Source organism: Boleophthalmus pectinirostris, unplaced genomic scaffold, assembly GCF_026225935.1.
Source record: "Boleophthalmus pectinirostris isolate CB_2022bp ecotype Guang Dong unplaced genomic scaffold, ASM2622593v1 HiC_scaffold_23, whole genome shotgun sequence".
Taxonomy (NCBI): Eukaryota; Metazoa; Chordata; class Actinopteri; order Gobiiformes; family Gobiidae; genus Boleophthalmus; species Boleophthalmus pectinirostris.
The window spans coordinates 22,453,994-22,476,777 of NW_026571207.1; the positions used below are offsets into that span (position 1 = coordinate 22,453,994).

A 22,784-nucleotide genomic window follows, 5' to 3' on the forward strand; every position below is an offset into this window, starting at 1 on the left:
CAAGAGAGTGCGAGGAAACTGCGACCTCTACTGGTCACTATGAGAATTAGGTTAGTAGTGTCATGCATCCCATCTTACAAGAGTGTTTCGTGAGTAAATATTCTTAATTTCACTCAGACTACACGCGTGCAGATTTTGGAATAATTATTAGTTTTATGTCACTTACATTTAGCTGTTTCATTTCAGGGATGATGGAATTGTTTTAGTAATTTATCGTTTGGGCACTAAAGCTAAAATGGAAATGATGACAGAAGGATCTTATTTTGCTAGGTTTCACTTTAATCAACTGTTGCAAGTTGCAACTAATAATAAAGGATTGCAAATTAATGTCAGTAAAGAAATAATAAGGTGTATGTTTACACTGAATGTGTTTTGTTACGTATAGCAGCATCTGCATGTGTCCAGTACACTGGTAAAACCTGTTGTGTCCAGCAGGTGGCACTAGTGCTACTCTCACCTGAAAGCATAAGCAGCTGCCTCAAGTAAAGGGCCCGTTAATAAAAGTAAACAGTAGGCTGTGTAAACAGGAGGCTTGTGGCACTACACCTCTATCAATACTGCAACAGCGACCTACTCAACCAACACTTTGCTTTTCTATTATCATAAAAAGGTAAGGGAGAAAAAATATCCTTTTTGTTTTATGCTTTGGTGTAGTGTGTATTATTTAAAACAGACTATTCTTTATTTTTTTATAAAACAAACTTCAATCTTTATTGTCAGAAATACAAGAAAGATTTACAATATGTACAAAACCATTTATCAAAACATCAGAAAAAAAACAAATTCAAATTCATTTTTATAAAAACTGTATCTTGTTACAAGAGTAGGCCAGCTCCTTTGCATTACTTTTACATTTCAAGTAAGCCTTTAATGCTTAATTGTGGAAAATGGCATTAATAAATTGGGATGCAAGGTTATTTTGAAGGCAGTGCATGTGCCAAGCATGTAGGCTATAGGTTACGTCCTGTATGTGAGTGAATGCCCCAGTGCTTGTACAGCTATGCAGTATGTGCAAGGACCTTTGTATAGAGACCAGTGTGAATGTGCTGTAGCATTAGGCCTTGGCTATTAAAAAAAAAAAAAAGCTGAAATACTTGTACTTCAAAATTTTAAAATTGTCTTTTACAGAAACCCAAAGGTGTGTCATTCAGGCCTGCCTGCTGTGCCAGTGGGGAAAATGGTAAGTAAAACAATTACTAAATGTAGGGACAAGTGTGACTGGACAGACTACAGACTATCCAGGTTCTGTGGGAGTCATATAGGTCATTATACTCAAATCAACTCAACCTTCGTATTTACTAAATTTCTGCTGCAGTTTGACTGGAGTTGAATTTTGAATGTCAAAATTGCTTATAACCCCTTTTGTTTTACTGAGCATTGGTGGCATTAGACACACTTAGCATGTCTTTAGCTACAGTTATTGTCCCAGTGTTGGACACTGGCAGCATATGGGCTCATAGTGATTAAGGGCGCTTTAGACAGCTGTGCGGTACACATTCAGCTTGCTCCTCCAGCTCTGGACAGGGATCTCCTGCGTTGGCTGGGGGCAGCAAGATGTAGCGAGTGCGGTGACGTATACCCCCTTTGGAGCAGGGTCCCAAACACAAACCCCAAGACGACCACATGGACACTTCACAGTCTAGAGGAGTAGCTATAACAGATAAGACTATATTAAAATACCGTGAAAATACAGTTAAATAAACCAGTGTGTCAGAACTTACCTGAAAACCGCTGAGGAATGATGGAATTTGGCAGAATATGATTGGACATTACACTCTGACGGTTGGGAAGTCTTCTTTGCCGTGTGAGCTTAATGCTTGCAATTGGTGGGAGGTCCTTAAGGCGGGGGTAGTAGAAGGAGTTTGCAGGATGGTTTGGCATTTGTGATGTTATCTACAAGAACACAGAGACAGAAATAATTAGTCATATTCATCTTTGTTGTTACAGCAGTTGCTCATGGAGCAAAGGCGTGGTTGCCATTCTTTGACTTTGGCCTCTCTGACAGTCATCCATCACACTGTTATACCAATGACGGACAAAACCCAGAACTTTTGCAATAGGTTAAAATATAAACTAAACCAAAGATAGATTATTATGTAAGAGAAAGCCTTTTTGGTCTTCAGAGTGGAGACAGGTAAGAATGATATCCCACATTGCATTGACCTAAATAAAGAAGACAATGTGGGCTGTGCATAGTACTGTCTGACTGTGAAATGACTGTAAGTGTTGGGTGAATAGTTAATTCTAAATAATCACTCTTTAGGAGACAATAGTGGACATACTCTGGTGATGTTTTCAGGGGGATTGGTTGGGAAGTTTGGAGAGGAGAAAGTAAAGCCGCTGTCTGTCCCCGCATCATATGGCTGAAGGTCAAAGGTCATCTCTTCTTTCCATTGGCTTCCATCACAGAGGTTCAGGCTGTCCACACCAACGAACCAGTCAGGACTAGGGATCACCTTCACCATCAGGGACAGCTACCAAAGAAAAGGTAAATTCATAAACTGACCTATTAATTAAAAAATACAATAAAGGGCCCATATTAAGCTATTCTCAGATCAGCTATAATGTTGTTTCTACATCAAAAACATAGTTTTGTTTTGTTTCATTCACACATGTTTAACATACAAATCTTGTAGAGAGATCTTCTGTCATTGAAAACACAGCCTTAGAATTCCCACTTGTTAATGAACAAAAAGATAGAAGATAGCTGTTAACTTGAAAATTACAACTACATGAGATCACAAGGTGGAACTGAGCCTTTTGGGCATATAGACGACTAATAATAAAGGATTACTTAAACATGTGTGAATGAAACAGAAAACTACTCCAGGTATGTAACTGATGAGGTAACAACATTATAGCATGGCTTAAATCTCACAAGAGTTCATTTTTGCTCAATCAAGACCTTTAAATACTAAATACAATTTGTATCAACGAAAGAACCCTACTCTGACCCTTGTGACTGGAGTTATTTTTTGTGTAACTGCCTAGGTATGTCATGTGTACACAATGCCATTGGCAGAGATAGAAGCCTGAGAAATATAGGTAAAACAGTATTGTGTTATTCATTTAATATCTGCGTAAAACCATTGTCAGAAACCTCAAATGTTGTAATTTGCCTGAGGCTTGCTAATGCTCAGGTCTATGCACCCACACAGTTTCCAGAAGCAGAACGTGTCTACTGTGTGATGTATGCTTCCTGAAATCTGGTGACCTCATGCAGGAAATGGCCTGGGGGTCAGGGTTCACAGTGATGGCACGGACCCTAAAAACTGCACTGGAAAAGCTACTGCCTCCTGATGTTTGAAGTGAACAGAGTAGTGGATTAGGACCAGGGGGAAGGGTCTATAAAGTCTGGATACGAAGGAAAGGACTTGGACTGACCCAGACCGGCAAAGGAAACGTGAAGGATGAAAGAGTGTTGGAGAAAACTTCTAAAGTAGAGCACATATGATCTCAGGGGACCACAGGGAAGTGCAGACTGGGTCCATTTCAAAAAGGTGACGTAAAGCACTAACATCCCTGTTCCAATCACGTCCCTTTCTTTCTTTATCCAAATAATTTCCCTCAGTTTAGTTATGGTTAATAATAATAATAATAAGAAGAAGAACAAGAACAAGAACAAGAAGCAAAAGAGTTCCTCTTTGTGAATTGGTCTTATATACTACTTTTTTCTGTTTTAAAGAGAGAAGTGTTGCTACCAGTCACAACTACACTGATAGTTTGTCAAGGTGGGTGAAGTGTCTTGCCCAAGGACCTAATGACTACAGTAGGAACAAACCACCAACTTTTGATTTTGTGGACAAATTCTCATTGATACTTGGGTCACTCAGCCTGACATTTTTACCTTCTAATTTATCTGGATGGATCATCTTGCTATCTTGCTGCAAACATGTTGGCAAGTAATTTCCACAGCCATTTAACTGTCCAATCATCACTTTTGTATATCACCATAAATCAAACAGAAAGACCAATGAAATAGATGCTTTCGAGGTACAACGCAAGGACAACCTAATCTCCAGATGCTGTTTTCTTTAGTGCCAAAAATAATGAATACAAAAGACCACTCCAACTGCACCTTCATGAGAACTGCATGAAATTTGTCCTTCTGTTTTTAACTCTACTCGAGCTAACACAGAGGACTCCTGTCTATACAAGATGGGATTGTGGGAGGGATTGTATGTATTTATTTTAGTGAAAATAAAACTGGCATTGGAACATCATACAAGTGCACAAGTAATAACAAATTAAACTGTCAACACGCTTTCATTGCTAAGTCAGTCACGTTCTGCACAAGCCTGGCATTGTATTTTGAGCCTTTTCTGTGGATCTAAAAACAGACGGTATAAATACAGTGACAGGCATCACATACTTTAATGACAAGCACTTAAGCTCCTCACCATGATAGCGATGCCCACAGTCCCAGGGTGTTTATACCCTCAAGTTCAAGTTTGGGTGTTCCAAATGTAGGTTACATGTGACCAAATACTAATTTTGTTTTATTGTCAAGATCAGAATTATTTATATTATGACTGAACAGTATTATTAGCTAATATTTTATAAAACAAACCATACATTTGTTGTCAGTTAGTCAATTTCTCTTTTGTATAAAACCCAGTCCGCCCTAGCCATGACCTTCTTTTAGCCTGGCTGCCCGAATCTGACTTTGCACTTTGTAATCCATTTGGGGACATAAAGTTTGTGTCTTTCTAGAATTTGAGTCCAGGTGGAGATGAAATGATGGAACTTCTAAATCCATTTTGCATCTCACATTTTTAGTGGTTACCAAATAAGTGTTACGTGGAAAGAATCTCTGTACTGCACTTGCCCTATAAAGGAGTAACTTTAGCCAAGAAGAAGGTGATTACAGCAAGTCTTTTAATGTACCTACTGGCGTATGGCTTTTGTTTACTCAAATGCATCTTGACCAGTGCATTACCTCAGCTCTAACCTTTGCTAATATGTTGCAGGGCCCCTAAGAGTTCAGTGAGACAGGCACAGATACAGAGCAGACTGCACAGGAGGGTTGTGGGCGTTTGGAGCTGTGTGGGCCGCTGTTTGATTGGCTTGTAGACAGAAGTGTTGATGTGTTTGTTAAGAGAAGAAGCAGAACAGCAGAAGGAGGCTCTGAAAGATTTCACTCAAAACACTAATTGTGTTTGTTGGCCGTCTGGGCATGTGAATGCTTTGACAAATATTATTTGTGTGAAAGAGTGAGTACCAGTGGAGTCCGAGGCAGTATGAGCAGTTCTGTGGAGCTGTGGCCGATGCCATTGGGGATGCCAGCTGTCCGGTACATGGCGGCCACGGATCGTCTCTTTCTGGCCTCTTTGGCCCCCTTCATGATCTCCACTGTCACCCCAGCTTCAGCAAAGTTCTGCACTCCTTCACTGGCCAGACCTCCCTCCTCCCACAGATGAAAATGCCGATTATGGCTGACCGCTAAAAGAGCAAAGAAACAAAGAGGAGAGCTGAGGCATGTGGATCTCATCTCACTTGTCAGTGCTGGACCACAGAGTGGGGCCAGTGGTGAGGTCATTTCAACAGTCTGTAGGTACATCTGTGGCAGTCTGCATGTTCCACGAAAGTCATCCTGAAGACATTACACTGCATGTCTCTGGCTTTATTGTTTCCACTCAAGTTACATCTTTTTTCATCATTGATAAAACCACAACGTAAATTAAACTGCCAGAAGATGGCCTATGATTTCAAAGTCAGCATTCACAAAGAGGTAAATGAGTAAACAATTGCAAACTTTGGTTTCTTTTGGAGCCAGAAAGCCCTTCTGCTCCACTTTCCCATGTCTTGATATTTAGTTCAGGTTATCAATGAAATCTGCTAAGAATCAAGGCCATAATCCAGGTCAAACTGTTTGTACCGCAGGGTTTGGATGTGAGTAGCGCAGTCCATTGGCCGTGTCTGTGGTTTTCAGGGCACGCAAAGGTTAGCCAGAAACACGATCAAAATGTGTGTGATAGTTCTGCCTTCCCTTAGTCTCCTGAGCTCAGCCACAGCCTTAAACGCTCCTGACACTTGTATTCACACACCTCACACTTCACACACTATCTGCTTTCGTCCCTCTCTGCTTTTACTTACGCTCCTAATTGCCTTTCCATTCTACAAATTTCCCACAAGCATCAAATCCTAAAAACTCTAGAACACGTCACTTCTAAGCCCTCATAAGGAGTTTAAGCTCTGGTTTGTCCTCCCCTTTCGCCCCTCTGAGTCTGTCATTGCTCCACACTATAGGCCATTAGAGGCCCTGGGAGCCACTAGCAAGCTAGACTTCATTAAAACTCTGATCTCATCCAAGCCCAAAGTAGTTCCCTCCAGTCTTCCACCTGCTTACTATCATCCCAATAAGGCATATTTTCCTTTTCTTGCGACAAATCCCATTTCTGGTGCAGTGTCTGGCTCTCAAGGGCATTTAAGGCATTAGCGCAGCATCAGGATCTCTCGTGCCTGTCTGAAATAAGTAGTAAGTAGACCATCATCCTTTGGCTGGGCACCATTTGCCCTGGAAAACTAGACTAATACAAACAAATATGCACACTTACAAGCATCTGCCATCTCACCCTTCATACCGTGTGGTTCTGGCCGCCTTACTGTTCTCTTGGTTTTAGAGTGGTCTGAATCCACCACACCCAGACTCTCATCACCCACTGAACTGCAGCCCCCTCAGTGTTGTCTGCGCTGCTATACGCCAACACTGTGGTAAACCAGTGGACACGTGGGCCGGTCTGTCTCATTCGGAGTAACAGAGAAATCTCAAAGATATGACGGCAAGTAGACACGGCCCATCTGTAAGCATTTAGACTGTCTTTTAGATTGCCGTCTCACTACTGCTGCTTTACTCATCAGTCATTAAGTGTGTTTGAAAAAGAAAACTCTAATAGAAGTCTCACGGGTTTAGACAAAATGTCAGTGAGGGAATGTATCTTTTACTAATTTACATTTTTCAGTACCATTTCCAGAACAGAAGTGTATAATTTGACTCTCTAAATAAACTAACCAAGTGGGTAGTTGTAGTAATAAAGAAAACAGTGTGACTGGTTAATAGCTCAAGTTTTATAAATGGCCCTGGTAGTTGTAGTGGTAGCAGTAGTGGATATGGTAATGGCAGGAAGTTTAGTTACTTCTACTTGAGGAAAAATATACAACCTACTTTCACCTTTAATCAAGTAATATGATTGGATTCAACAACACTTTAACTTGAGTAGTTCATGCTCCTCTGTGTATCATTAGTTTTCAAATGTCAACCCTTACCTACGAGTTTGGACCATTGAGCAGGGGGGCGGAACAGTGGATATTGCTTGGGGAAGGCCTGTGGACTCCAGTGCCCCGTAAAGACCAGGATGTAGGATGCAGGACCCTTGGCTGTGCACTCTGTCCCGTTCAGAGATGGCAGAGGCCCAGCCAAACTCAGAGAGAGCTTCAGCAGCACAACTAACAGCCTCCACATCCAACCACAGCTCAGGTGCCTGTACAGTGACATCATCTGAAAAACATGAAGAATAAAAAATGTTTTCTAACCCATGGGCAAAAGCACAGTCTACTGCTGCCAGGCGCCTGGCAAAACACAAGTATGCACTCTATGAAATATAGCTCCTACTGTTGAACTTTCTACAAAACCATGAAATGTGCATCCATCACTCTCTCAAAGCTGTCTGTGCCCAGATGAGAGAAAATGGAAAGAATATTGGGAAACCCAGACAAAACCCAAATAAGTCTGCAAAAGTGTGAACTTGTGCTTCTCATCAACATATTTCATACAGACCTACAATGAACCACTAACCCAATTTCAAATATACATGAGTTCTAACCTTGCACAGGACGTAAGCAAAGCAAAACACAGTGGTCTTGTGAACCTCAAAAACACATTTTTATCATTTTAAAACATAAAACATTTTGAGTACTGAAACTGTATTCGGCACAAACCGTTTTTAACCACGTGGTGCCTCTCTCCTGATTTTACCATTACACATTGCTAAAAATGTACAGAGTTTTTATGAAGGCGTAGCACCAGGTTTTGCCCTGGTGTCATTTATTATTACTTATATTGTATTTTGTAAGTATATTGTACCAATAGAAGGTAGTATTTTAGTATTAGTCTAAAATATGCATGTTTATATTTGATCCATACACAGCTCCTCTGAACTCTCTAACCTTTTGAGTGTTTCATTATATAAACACTGCTGGTCCCATCCTGGTGTGTTGGTGCAGAGCCAACCTGCAGCACGCATTCATAGCTGCCATAGTAATGTCTGCCGAAGTAGGGCTCTAAAATAAAACGATATGGATGACATGTTTCAAAGAGCTGTCACTCTCCTGCTCTGACCTCACCGACTGACCACTCACACGGCAACCACAACACCGCCTGCTGACTCAGAATCACACTCCATTAAGACAAAGGCACGCGCAAATCGAAAATAGACTTTAATTTCCTTCACTTTTACTAGCATTGTTCAGGCCTGTAAAATGTACTTCAGTTTTATTTCCTGGTGTAAACGTTGCAAAGATTCTGGCAACAGTTTTACAGCTCTTTAGGGAGTTTTTAAAATCTTATCTACTTCCGCAGTGGGTGTATTTAATCGATCCACCCAAAATGTAACTACTTTTTTCCATGGGTGTTAACAATCAGGTTTTCATGGATGTCTAAATATAGTCTTGTCTCTCTGAGTGGAGTCTCCGTGCTCACTTATGTTACTGCGAATTATATCTTAGTTGTACCAGTGAATCTAATCTATGTTATTATCTGAAACCCTGTGATTTGTGAGTAACCACTGTGCCTTGAATCCTGGAATAAGATGACTCAATGTTACAGTCAAGACAGTGTAGTCTTTGTGCCAGTCCCAACCCTTGATAAATGTAGTTTATGGACATTGTTGAAAATGGGAGGGGACCTCCACTGTAAACTTACATATATCATTATAAAAAGATGCTGCCGATTTGTTACTCGATGGAAAGTGCATCCTGAACAAAAGAGATCTTTAGTGTTGCATAGAGGAATTCATACAGATGTTTAATCTTTAAGTCATTGTCCTAATTTACAGGTGTATTATATAACTTTTTCATAATGTAGAAAGTCTGTCACCTGCTTGTTTGCATGGAGATGTTTGTGCTTTAACTGCATTGTTTCAGAATGTTGCATTAAACTTATCTTTTTCTCCTTAAGGACAAGCAAGCGATACCACCAGGAGAAGTTACAGCTCAGATCTGTGGAGAGGCAAGCCCACTCAAAGTGAGAATGCATGTTTTACAAGGTATTTTTAGTAATTAAACAATGAATGAATGCAAGGTAAATCTATTACTATATTGTGGAACATTCCAGACACATTTTTACTGTATTACTACCATTTATATCAGTTATTATATTATACTATATTATATTGTGATGTGTGAGCTACTGTGTACAAATAATTCCCCTTGAGGATCAATAAAGTTTGTCTAAATAAAGTCTAAATGAATAACATCTCCATGGAGGCAAGTAGGTGGCTGAACCCCCACCTGAAATGTTTCATACTGCAGCTTTATTTATTTATTTAGTTTTTATTTATACACCTTCCATTGTCCAAGACCTTTGCACACTGCTGCAAGTAAGGCTCAAAGCAGCTGCAGTGCTACGTAGACAGTTAAATTTGGGCATCTGGACTAACACATTTTCCCAACACACATAACATTCATGTCTTGTACCACATTGTCCTCGTTGCTGTCTATTTCCAGAGGTCAGATTGGATTACCGCTGCCAACATCTCTGCTAAACTCTAGCTCTGACACTTTTCTGACCACATCCCTGAGTCACTGGCTGTTTTATCAATTCCCTAGCCCCATTAAAAGCCTTAATAACCATTGTGTGGGGGTTTAACAGACAACTATAAAAATGCCTCTCTTATGAAGACACTTGGCCCTCAGCTTTGATCCCACTGACTGACCCGTTGACAGGTGGCGCAAACTGGCCAGACACTTCAAGTAAACGTCACTCCTAAATAAGGTGCTTTTGACACAGTTTTCAAGCAGAAAAGGTAGGGTTAACAGGAGTTCAACCTCTGGAGCAGGGAGTTTTCACATTAGTTTGTGATTTTAAGTGCTACTGTCCTGTCTGCACTTGGTTTTATGAGGAAGAAAGGAGGTCAAAATTGTCACAAGCTCCTGCAAAGATGCCTTTTTGACATAAATACAACTGTCTAACTTTAATAAAAGCAGGCATTTCAAAAGTAGGTTAACAACTGCAGGTCTAAATGAGTATTATTGTCCACATAATCGTTTTTGGCTCCCAACTCCTCCATTTGAACTTGTCACACAAGCAGTAAAATCCTCCTAGAAGCATTTCCAGCATTCCCCTATTGACACATTGAACTTTATCAGTCAACACTAGACCTTCTTCCAGCTCTGAAAACCAGGGATAATAACTTTGAAAAAAAAAAGGCTTTAAAACCCCAGAGACCACAAACATAACACAGAATAGGCTAAATTAAACTTTGAGATGGGGAAAAAGGCCAAATGTTGTGCTACCAGGTTACCTTTACAGTGCAATTAGAGCAGACTCATGCCGAGATAATGCACACCAGTATTCATACACACGCAGGGACCCTGAACGCAGCACGACTCAGCCACAGTTTAACAAGCAGATGGCAAGACTAGCACCAATATAAGGAACATTAGTGAGTTTATTGGTCTACACTTTTAAACTAAAGCCTTGCTAACTGCACAGGGAGTACTTTGCATTATCCTTGAATAGGCAAACACAGCATTTCAGTTTAAGGCAGTTATTAGGTACACTTGTGCAAACTTTTCACTATGGAAAAAGATGTTGAATTTTTGTAGTAGTAGTAACAGTTGAAAACAGTTCAATTTTTACAGTAGATTTTCTTAGACTAAAATGCCATTTTCACTACATTTACATGTAATATATTATATGATTTAGTCATATGCAGTATAAATAAATAGTAAAATAGTCCCAAGTCATCTGTACAAATATCTTAAAAAGTTGCAATTGGGGTGTGGAATCTATGTGTCAATAATCTAAGCCAATAAGTGCAATCAAATAAACTGGCATGTCTTCAAAAGCAGAAATAGTAACATAAACCTAGAGACATTGTGCAAAGAATGAATGAATGAAGTCAATGAACGGTCCATATGCCCTACCTCTGTTATTTGGCCACTGACAGTTGCTCCGGTGTTGAGTTTTGAGTCTCTGCCACCTTGATCAGCTCCTCTGCCCTTCTCTCCTCTCTACTCTTTATCTGTCTTCTCAGGATTTTCTCCACCTCCTCGGGTTACCGGCCCACTCTCTCCACCCCTCCTCCCCTCCACCTCTCCACCCCTCTGTCCTTGTATGGAGTCCAGCACTGGCTTCTTTCTCTCCCTCTGTACTGACTGCTGACAAGGTAATCAGCACCACTTTGGCTCACTATCACATTTGCCACTCTTCATTTTGTGTGTTTGTGTAGCTATTGTTTTAGTTAATAAGCTGTAGAGTTGTTAATAGCAGTGAAATTGAAGCAGAGCTGGGGAATAAATGAGCGGAGTGGGAAAAGTTTCAGTTTATTGAAGTTTGCGGCTTATAGCTGCAGACAAAGGAAGAATTTATAATAATTATACACTGTGTATTATTATATATAATCAAGAGTTAAATATTTGGTAAGAAAGTACTTCAGATGTTATTAATACTGTGTATTTGACATATTTTTTTATTTATTATTAAAGGTGCACTGCGCAACTTGTCTGGTGGTCCGCTACCTGCTTGTCTTCATGGAGATGTTCTTGCTTTCCCTGGAATGTTCCATGGTGTGACATTAAATATATCCATCTAGTATTTATTAATTATGGGTGTTTCTATTGCTCAAAAATACAATAATTCCTTCTGTGAATAGAGGTGACTCTCCACAGATTTGAATTGTAATGTAGCGTAGTGCTGTAACCTGCTTGTCTCCTTCGTTATAGATATTTTTAATCTATACTGTGGAACATTCTAGACAAAGCATTCTAGACAAAGCAATAGCATTTCCATGGAGACAAACAGGTGGCTGACCCTCCACTAGAAATGTAATGCAGTGCACCTTTAAATACAGGCAGATAGCTTTTATTTCCTTTTCTAGACTATATTGCCACATCCCTATTTCATATTACGGCAACTACTATGAGGGAATGACATTTAGTCGAAAATACTTGGAAGCTTATGACAGAACCCACTGCCAAAATATTTCAAAATATCCCCAATAATCTCATGAGTTATTGATGAAAAATAACTCTTGAGTATTTCTCAGTAGAAAAAACTCAGAAATGTCAGTAGATTATGTATTTTGTGCCTAAAGAGTGTAAGTAAATCAAGTTACAAACAAGAGCAAATACATGTTAGTAATGTTTTGAGTGAAACATTGGAGACAAATGTGTTCAAAGTGAGTCTTCTTTCACCTCTCCTGTACCAGAGTGTTACCTTTGATTCCCGGCTCTGGAAAATACACCGGTTGCTGCATTTTGGCATAGGACCTTAAGAGGTGTGCACACTTTTCTCATCAGGCTTGACTATGAATAAACTGGAACAAATGAAAACCACATTGAAGATTACCAAAAGCTTTAGTAGTTAAGATAGAGTTTATCCAATTCAACACATTAAAAAAGAAAACAAATCTAACAACATTAACTTCTGTTTATGGTGATTTTCCACCTCAGAGCAATTGTATTTATTTGAATTAGCCCTGTTCTCTGCAATGAAATTTTCCCCTCTCTCTTCAGACTGTGACCACAGTCTCACACCTGGTTCACACATGGACAACCAGGGAGGTTTGAGCTACACTGACATTCACTTATCAACGTGTCAGGAGCCTGGCTGAATCAATATAATTGAGTATCTGGAACTATTTTTTTGTTTCTCACACTGTTGACGCACCAAAACAGGCTCTTAGGTACAAAAGAATAATGGAACACTTTGAATTGACGGGTTAGGTCTCGAGTCAACCCTGTGACCTGGAGAACAGATCTGGAGAGTTAGGTCATAAAAACTGAGTCATGTCTATGAAGAACTCTATGTACAAGAGTGGATCTCCAAACTTTTCACACCAAGTACCATCTAAGATAATATTTAGCTTTCCAAGTACCACCAGGTCTAAACTAATATCAAACCTAAACCAGGTTTAAAATTAGACTAAACCCTGGGTAATTAAGTTCTAAATAATAATTAACCCAAAAAATCACAAGCCCATTTATGGATTTGCCTATAAATTAAAAAAATTATCAAACTGCATCACAAGAGGCAGCCCATGTACCACCAATGACCACAGTTTGAGAAACACTCCACTGACCTACTTTCAAATCAAATCATTTTTGATTTGAACCTACTCCTCAATATCAAAGATTTTCAAATTAACCTAATCACATCTGCTTCCTTCGTGTTGTGGATTTTTCTTTGGTCCAAGTTGAAACAGGGTTACTGGAAAAGCAGGCGCCCCGCTGATTAATGACAATGAGCTCAGTGTCCAGATTGTTAATTACCTCGCGTGCACTTGAAGTAATACATAACATCGCAGAATAATGACAAAGGCTCAAGTTTAATGGGAAACGTATCGTGATAGACCCACAATTTCTTTGATACCTCCTTTTTTGTTTTGACAATGTAACTAGGCCTACAATAATCGGAAGTATAAAGTCTAAATAAAGTCAATCACAGTAGGAAGGCATGTTTTTCAAGGTCATTTTCACAAGATGTATCTGTAATTGAATAAATACAAGATAAGCTCAATAGCATACTGTGGAACATCCCAAGTAAAGTAATAATCTTCCCATGGAGATAAGATGTCCTTCATCAGCAAAGTTCCATAGTTCACTTTTCAGTAGGAGTAAGGATACATGTGCGTTGAAAGAGTAGAAATACTTGTGATAGGTTTGCTTAGGATGAATATATTATAATCTATTTACATATTTTTATGTAAGAGTATTTCCTTCATTGTTCAAAGAGTGGTTAGGTAGGCTACATTTGGGACTGAGTGCATTGGGAACAGGTCGCCCCATCGCTGACGCAAACCTAAGATACAGTTAAACTTTTCTTCTCGCTAAAGCCACGCTAACGTCAGGGACACACACGCCAAATACGTGCGGCTAAGCTAATGACAGCAGGTTGGGCCCCTGCCATAGTATCTGCAGTATCACAACATACACACACTGCATGTACAAGTAACACATGAAGACAGATGGGCTGGCTCTTCACAGGCAATGATAGAGACGCAGCCGCTGAGGAGGAAGCCAACTGGATGAACTTGATTGTTTCTTTCCATGCCTTTATTCACGGTTTAATACTGTCATTTCAACAACATCACGTTACATAATATCTCTTTTATTTTGGAGCAGGTCATTTTTTAAGTCAAACGTCCTGTTGACATATTGAGCTGTAATCAAGAGAATGGGACCAAATCATGACAAGCGTTTAGTCAACTATAGTGTATCATATAACATGGAAGGGGGTAAGATATGAAGACCTACGTTCATCTCTACTGGCAGAATTTTCATCAGTTATCATGGCGACACAATGCACACATTAGCAAACACAAACAAAAAGTTTTAAGATGGTCTGAAAACTCAAGGAAAACACACAAAATTGATTTAGCAACCTTTTCAGGAGCTTGTCATGAATATGAGCATTCATAGTCTTGCTGTGTAGTTTGATTTTTAAGAGAAAGTGAGAGTGACTAACAAAAACTGCTGGCTAATTCTGGCTAGCTTTTGACTGTAATTTTATGTGTGAGTCTTTTTTAAGCTCACAAATCATCTCACTTGTTGTAGTTCCAACCAAGTCAGCTCTTTCTGGCCAGATCATGTTAAACTAAAGCTTAGATTAGGTTTAACTTGAGTAACAGAGTTTCTGACAGAGCAGTGCTTCCAGTTAGCATCACATCTTCAGGGAATGTTGATGACATGAGCTGCTGGTGCACATTCCCAGCTCATTACAGGAGTGGAGCAAATCAAGAAAACACTGACTGTAGTTTTAGGTTTACCCCATAACCTGCTTTGATTTTTATTGGAAGGTAGATACTTTACTCTGTGTGTGAGAGTAGATTATGTAGTGAAAGTTAGGCCAATTATTATTACATAATCATAGTTTAACACCACTCCAGCCAAATGGAAAGGACCCCAGTAATTTCTTAGCTACCGACACAGTGGCACACAATACCATATTTCTATTTTTTGTTTATTTGAAGCAAGAAATTAGCTTTTTTTTTTCTATTTTCAGCCTTTTCTATTTTAAACCTTTTCATACCTATATGCAACCTTGAGAAACAGCAGAGGTTGGCAACATCAGAGCCCTGAGTCCAAATCTGGCCTCCCGTCTGAATTTGAGAAATATTATTACACACAACAGAGATGAAAACACTTGAAACACTTGTCAAAGCAATCCACAAGTTCTAAAAATTTTCAGTTTTAAGAGGTTTTCAAGAGAAAACCTGGTGTGTATAACGGTGCTTGGCCTAGCTGACTGTTGGAAATAGGCCCCCCTTGTTTTGGCCCACCTCTAGACAGACGTGTCTACCACTGAAATACAGCCTTGTAAAAATTATATCAGAGAACGCAGCACTTATAGAAACACACTGAACCTTTAAATGTGATGTGAAAATTATTGATGGCTTTATTGTGTGCCTCAGAGAGAGAGTGGAGTCATCTTTCACCACTGTGAGTGACAACCAAAGACAAATATTTATCCTCTGCTCTCTGAAGGTTGGCAGCAAGCTCAGTGCGAAAGGAGGAGGTCAGCCGTCCAGAGGCTAATTCATCATGTATGCGCATGACACGGTATGCAAAGACATACAAACACACACACACCACGGTACACTGTGGCTAATGTTTTATCTACACATCTCAACATAAGCATACTTACTTATTCTATTTTCATTTATATACAAGAGATACAATTGTGCAATCCTACACGTTTCAGTTTAGAACAGATGTCAACAAATCTAGCATGTTTTATCTGTTATGCTTTTTGTGAGCTTCAATAACAACTAAATCTAGATCGTCTCTAAATAACATGGACATTATAATGCCACAACAAATATTCCTCTCTCTCACTACTAGAGCTGTAGTTTTTTTAGTCTTCAGCCGATTAATTGCTTGATGGTCAACCTAGTTAGTCAATAGTTAATAGTTAACTTATAATTTAATTTAGATTATACAACAGCAGAAAGGGGAAAGCATGGAGTGAGTTGGCTGCATGAGTGACTGGATAGTCTAATGTGCTTCACATTTATGGAGAGGTTCTTTACTAATACATAGTTGTATTAGTCAATTAATCGACGCACAGGGCATGCCTTTAGTTGACTACAGCCCTACACATACGTTTTACACCTTATGCATCCATATACATTTTGTAAACCATGGAGACTGCTTTTTTGTCACACTCAGACAATATACAGATTAGAAAATGAAACTATTTGTGAATTAAAAAATAAAGAATTTTGGTCAAAATTAAAGGAATACTAGTTATTATGCACAGTCTACAGAGAATAATATTCTAAACTCATGCTTTCAAACTTAAACACATAGCAATCTTCATTAATTAGCTCTATTTTTACAAGTTTTTTTCAGTGAAGTGATTACTTAAGACCCTCTTGACTAAGTAGGGGAACTTTAATTTTATAGCCCTGACCAGTGTGTTCCCAGACATGATAAAATCAGAGGCCTCTCTATCCCTTCTTCCTTTTCTGGGCAACACAAACAAACAATAAAATGTGTCTTCCCAGCATGGCAGCGGGACTAGTGGCCAGTAAAGGTGGACTCTGACAGCCAGTCTCAAGTGGGAGTCACAAAAGCAATGAAGCAATGAGTGTATTGGAAGTGACCATGAATCCCATATAGAGATTGCATAATGTGGTCTGGTGGAGATCGGCCCCTACACAGGACTGTGAAACTGTGAAAAATCCTTTTATTAAGGCTATGGAAAAAGACAGATGGACTAATATGTAATATGGACTAAGATGGAAAAACAAGAACTTATGACTGATGGTAATAACTACAGCTACAATATGTCTATAGGAGCATCTTTGTAATGTACTTTACATCAAAACTGTACAGTGTTTGTTGCTCTAAAGTAATTTTTAGTTTTCTATGACAGGAACAATAAAATATTTAATCTGTAGTGATACTAAAAACTTGATTAATTTTGTTGGACAACATTTTTTTTCCCCCACAGTTAGTGAATTATTGTTTATCTGGATTTAGAGATGCACCTATCTAGCTTTTTCTATTGATATCAACAGATTAGTCCAGAGGCTGAAAACAGCATTTTATTTCTTTAAAACAAAAGTAAGACTAAACTGATCTAAATGTGTTATGTAGCTGACTATTAAATACATAAAAAGTCAAACATTGAGACTTTCTGGGCCAACTACAGTTAGTAAATTGTCTTATTACATCAGCTGAACCAATATTTAGAAGCCAGCAATTTTTTCAGTGCTGATATCTGGCATTGGTGCATTTTGGATTCATGCAACATTCTCATTGTGTATTTGGACCATTAATGACCAGTTCTTCTAAATTCACAAGAAAACAAACCAAAAATAATATAAAAAATCTATAGACTTATTTGCATTCATAAAAGCACATGCTGACAGCGTTTTTCACACCTCACTAAAACCTCTGCCCAGCTCTGTATACTGTAGGTGTTAAAATGCCTATTAAAATGGTTGAATAATCATCATTCATAGGTGCTGCAGTTTGCGTCCCTCCACCTTTCAAAGCATAGGATCCCAGTTAAGTACATGTGGTTGTAATTTTGTGGCTGATAATCTGTCCCCAGGGACTACAAAAACCCACCCTCCCCAGTGCCCCACCTATCTACCCCACTCATAAAACTGCACCCATCCTAGCCCTGAGTAACACTGAGTGCATAAAATCACACAACAAGGGTAAGCAAAAATCGGTTTATGGTGGAAGGTTTGTATTCTTAATTACTCTTTTGTCCAACTGTTCATGAAGCATTCTGTCTCCAAGCCCCCAGGCATCATGGCAGTCAGAAGTACATTCAGAAAGATGTTTTACAAATAAAAGGTTACCAGAAAAAAAACAAGACTTATTTGCCTATAAACTCATAACAAAGACCAGTTTGAGGCAACTCTGTTAGATAATTTCATTTTTAGTTGCTTCAGGGAGACTATTTTAGAAGAAATATTTGGAATGTCAAGATTAGAAAGCATTAGATTTTTTTCCTCTCCCCCAGTGAAGTTTTTCTTCATTTTATCAGTGTAATGCGTGGCTCCTCGTTGCTTAATCCTTACATAATCCACTTACAATTTTTATGTTAATAAAAAAAGACAAAATAAATTATGTTAAAATTAAGTGTAATTGTTCCAAATTGTAGTAAAGAAAGGGCAGAATACCTGTTTATTTTTTAACATTTTATTAAAATACGGTGTGGAGTTTACCATCGGAAGTTACCATCACAAACATGATTGTTTCTAATAAAAAAGTAAACAAAACAAAATAAAGCTTAAGAGCCTAGTTACAGGAGTTTTTTTTTTTTTTTTGTCATTTTTTGAAATTTTGTTTTTGCAGTCTGGTGAAAGAAAAAAAAATCAATTCACAATGAGAGTGAGTGAAAAAACATGTTCACATGTTGTAAAAATACATTTCCCAATTTTAACATCACGCACGGTTCACATTCAGACGTTCATTCATCCGTTGGTTAGATAGTTAGATGTCAGTGCCAAAAGAAAAGCAAAAAGGGGTCTAGGAGAATTGGGGGGGCAGCTATAGGGGGCGGGGGCCATGGGACCGAGGGCTGGACTGCTGGAGGATATGTGTGCATTTGACCCTGAGAAATAGTGACCGGTTCACACCAAATTTCTTCTGTTATATTTGACAGACCTCACCAGTGTTGCATTGCCGTCCCCCCTCCTCCCCTCTCTCTCTCTCTCCACCAGCAGCTGTGTAAGGAGCTTTAACAGTGGCAGAGTCGTTGGCCGAGGGGGGGATTTTCACACCAGAGTGAAATATGGACTGTGGCTTTGTAACCATTCGTACTGTGCTTTATCTGTGAGCTTGCACATATACACACACTGCCAGGGCAAAACAAATGTATCACTCAACATTTAAATAAGGTCAAATGGTTGGAAACTAAAAAGGTGCACAATATTTAGGGATATTATTTGGGAGGCGATATGATCCTGGCCCGACTTTTTTCCAACTTGTCTTACTGTGGTCAACTGTATTAAGGCAGTGAGTGGTTCCATGGCAACTTTAAAACAGCTACTTTAAGGGAAAGACAAAGTAAGGCCCACGATAGACAATATTGGAAGGGATGAGATTTTTAAAAATATCAAAGGGGAAATGGGGGGTAATCGCGCCGAAATGTGTCAGTACAACATGTAGAACACAGACAAGCATATCAATAAAATAACAATAAAACAAATGGATTCTTTAACAGTGCACTGCTGAACTGAAAAATATAAGTCATCCGCGTCAACAGCAAAAATTTAAGATAACTATTTATGAGCATAATCTTGAACTATGGGGGTACTTTTTAAAAATATATACTCATCACATGACAGAGGACGCAGACATGCTCCGCGCCTCCCATAGACTCTGAGGAGAAAACTGTACATCACTGGAAACTGACCACCACAAAATGGATCAGGGGTAAAACGGGGAAGAGGAAAACAGCAAGATGACGACATGTTTAAGCCAATAGCGTTTTTTTCCTCTAAAGAATTACCTCACATGCACTATAGTTAGAGCAGCTTGACAATGAAAGGGGGCTAAATATAAAAAACAGATCTATAACTACGGTTCTAGTAAAACAAGACTAGCAGATCTTTGCTTTTCTCAATTCAGTAAGATGGAGAGACACCTACTACAGTCAGAAGGGGGTTTTTAAGCGCTGTGCTAAAAAACTTTCCACAATGACAAATAAAAAAGGGTAAAAAGGCAAGAAGATACACATTGGTTTTGAAGCCTGAGTTTTTTCAGTGACCTAGAGTGAACCTAGAAATATTCTGTCAATTCATTTTAATGGGGCGATGGCGATGATGATGCTTTATTTTCTCATGAATCGTTACTGCTACAAGTTCACAACCCTTCTGGTAAAGACTATTATTAAAGAAGTCATCTAGAAAATCTGTACAAAAAATAAAAGGGTATGCACGGTACATTCAATATCTGTTACTGAGGTACTAGAAAGGTGTTCCCTTCACACCAGGGCAACAGCGTTAAAAACAGTTACTCCTAGGGACATCCTTTGGAAAGACAACGGCTCGTCATCCTTGAAAGGGTTTTAAGGGAACAAAAACGTGCACACAGAATTGCACACGCACACACATACACAACCTTTGTCAATGAGAAGCCAGCATGCACAAATGTAGTCCTATCACTCACACGGGGGAAGATGGCGGATGCATGCTGGTGTGGGAGGCTGAGGGGAGGAGTGGAGATGGGGGGTGTGGTGAGATCTTTAAAACATAAAAGGCAATGGTTCGATCCCTGGTCACCGGTTCTGGTCCTGCACTGAAGCCAACCGTCTGAACAACAAAGTCAGACAGTGCCCTCTGCTGGTGAAGACCCAATGATTTCAGCTATACAGAAAATCTGCATTTGGGTGGGCACAATATTCACTCAGTTCTATGCGCCACTGCAATTTGAAAGGGCAAAAACAAAGTGGGCCTTAACAGGGATGACAACCCTAGGAGGTATTAAAAGGTTAAGAGCTTTGTTAGGAAATGAGGATACATACTTAATAATAGTAATCTGTGTCCTTTGAGCTTAAGACAGTGCCAGGGAGCGCCAAAGAAATGGGAGGGCCAAAATGCTGCTTGGTGGTAATGTCGGAAATCGAATCTATAATGACTTTCTGATGAACTTTAGCGCAAATCTCCCTATGAAAAGGGTTTCAAGAAAATAATAAGTATAAAGCAGTAACAGGAGCAGTTATATGTAGAAACAACAGGACCTTTAACCTCAACTGGTCTGAATTAGGACAAATAGAGGTACAAAGCCAAATTCGAAATGCTTTCTCTTTTTCCAAAATAAACAAACATTAACAACTAGAACCACAATAGATTTCCATTAAAACAACAGCCAATAAGAAAATGAACCAGTCCTATCACCGAATCCTTGAGAACAGTTATTGCTGACATTGTGGGGTGGTGGTGGGGTTGTGTTGGGGGTCAGGGGAGGTGGGGGTGACATGGGGGTGAGATGGGCGGTAGAGGACAGGTCACTCCAGGGCTCGAGGTGTGAGATACAGTGTAGTCAGGTCGGACTGGTGCCGTCGATGTGTGGAGGGGAGGGGTTTCCGGAGCAGAGGAATGTGCTGGCGCTGGCGGAGGGGGCTATTGGTCGGAGGGGATGTCTCTGTCGGCTTCGGCCTTGGTGGGTTGTCCCGGAGATGGGGCATGAGGAGGGTGGGTCACAGGGGTGATGCCGTGTGCCATCCCTGAAACCAGGCTGTCCACCCCTGCTCCTGCTCCTGGGAGACCCCCTGCTGCTGCCACATTGATCAGGCCTGGAGGAAATCTAACACACATGCCAAAGAACCATTATTTCTAGCCAATTGAGAGCACACTGTAATGTTGCTTCCTTGTTTTTCTCACCTGTACGATGCTCCATTGAGCTCAGGATGAACCGTGGCGGCCTCCATGCTGGGCCACTGAGAGGCGGCCAGCAGATATTCTTTGTTCACACAGTTCTTTAGACTGTCAGGGATGCGGCCTGCAGCACACAAGGTTCTCATCAGAAAATGTGTAAGTCTAAAAATGACTACCCCAAAGACTTTCCCATTAACAACAAAGACTACAGTTACTGTAATTTTTATTAAAGTATTTGTATTTGTTTCTACTTCATAAACACTAGTATACACACCTCCGAGCCTTCGCCCACACAATGAAAGCTGGACTCACCGGTGATGGCACGTCGGACTTCTCTAGCTGCTTCTTCCCGGGCCTCGACTGAAGCCTGCTCGCTGTACCAGGATGTGTGCGGGGTACAGATTAGATTGGGGGCATCTTTCAGAGGGCCTGTGGAAAAACTGGAATGACAAATGTTATTAGATAAAACTATAGTGGGTTCACACTCAGATTTCTGTGCTGATTGGCACCTGAAGGGTTCCGTCTCATGGACGTCCAGCGCAGCCCCTCGTATCCGGCCTTCTTTCAGCGCCTGAGCCAGCGCCTTCTCATCCACCAGACCCCCTCTCGACGTGTTCACCAGAAAGGCCCCCTGGCGCATCTGTGACAATTCAAACACAGTTTAGCTTTAGCATCATACATGCTAAATAATACTACATGATATGCATTATGAAGAAATATGGAAACATACCTGTTTGATGGTGAAGTCATTAATAAGATGGTGGTTGTGCTCATTTAGGCTGCAGTGCAGAGACACACAGTCTGAGTGTATGAGCAGGTCTTGAAGGGTGGCCATGCGCTGCAGTCCCAGGGAGCGCTCCACACCATCAGGCAGATAGGGGTCATAAAAGATCACACCGAAACCAAATGCCTTGGCGCGAAGAGCCACAGCCTGACCAACTCGCCCTGTGGCACAAAGGTGAGAATGAAGTCAAAGTCTGTACATCACTAAGAGAGTACAACTTTAGTGTACAAAACCTCACCTAAACCGATAATACCAAGAGTCTCTCCCCGGATGCGAGCAGCGCCCCCTGCCACCTCCCGGATCTGCTCCACGCTGGAGGCCCGTGTGCCCTCCCTCAGCGCCTGGTGCATCCATGTGACTCGTCTGTATAAGTTCAGGATCAGACATAACGAAGTATCTGCCGTCTCTTCCACTGATGACGCTGGGACGTTACAAAC

General features: G+C 40.1%; 2 protein-coding genes across 2 annotated transcripts; both read right to left on the minus strand.

Annotated features, from left to right (window-relative positions):
- Window positions 1-793: 793 nt before the first annotated feature.
- On the minus strand, window positions 794-11,223 carry spon2a (spondin 2a, extracellular matrix protein). Its single transcript, XM_020922008.2, has 6 exons — window positions 11,146-11,223; window positions 7,267-7,498; window positions 5,222-5,442; window positions 2,283-2,474; window positions 1,722-1,893; window positions 794-1,651 (listed from the first exon to the last, which is right to left on the minus strand). Exons 2-6 carry the CDS (start codon window positions 7,496-7,498, stop codon window positions 1,464-1,466), a joined length of 1,005 nt encoding a protein of 334 aa, XP_020777667.1. The 5' UTR covers window positions 11,146-11,223; the 3' UTR covers window positions 794-1,463.
- Window positions 11,224-18,365: 7,142 nt separating this feature from the next.
- LOC110157626 (C-terminal-binding protein 1-like) lies at window positions 18,366-22,778 on the minus strand. Its single transcript, XM_055159370.1, has 6 exons — window positions 22,586-22,778; window positions 22,294-22,508; window positions 22,073-22,203; window positions 21,876-22,003; window positions 21,570-21,687; window positions 18,366-21,492 (listed from the first exon to the last, which is right to left on the minus strand). The coding sequence occupies exons 1-6, from the start codon at window positions 22,695-22,697 to the stop codon at window positions 21,309-21,311; spliced, it is 888 nt and encodes a 295-aa protein (XP_055015345.1). The 5' UTR covers window positions 22,698-22,778; the 3' UTR covers window positions 18,366-21,308.
- Window positions 22,779-22,784: the final 6 nt, after the last annotated feature.

Bases quoted from the DNA above. Each gene is read 5' to 3' on its own strand.
- spon2a (XM_020922008.2), bottom strand. From the start codon at position 7,498: ATGATGTCACTGTACAGGCACCTGAGCTGTGGTTGGATGTGGAGGCTG. The intron at 2,475-5,221 runs GTACTCACTCTT...TTTCTTTGGTAG, and splicing joins TACTGCCTCGGACTCCACTG to CTGTCCCTGATGGTGAAGGT. The intron at 1,894-2,282 runs GTATGTCCACTA...GTGTTCTTGTAG, and splicing joins CCCCTGAAAACATCACCAGA to ATAACATCACAAATGCCAAA.
- LOC110157626 (XM_055159370.1), bottom strand. From the start codon at position 22,697: ATGCACCAGGCGCTGAGGGAGGGCACACGGGCCTCCAGCGTGGAGCAG. The intron at 22,204-22,293 runs GTATGTTTCCAT...GAATTGTCACAG, and splicing joins ATGACTTCACCATCAAACAG to ATGCGCCAGGGGGCCTTTCT. The intron at 21,493-21,569 runs GTGAGAAAAACA...CATGTGTGTTAG, and splicing joins CTCAATGGAGCATCGTACAG to ATTTCCTCCAGGCCTGATCA.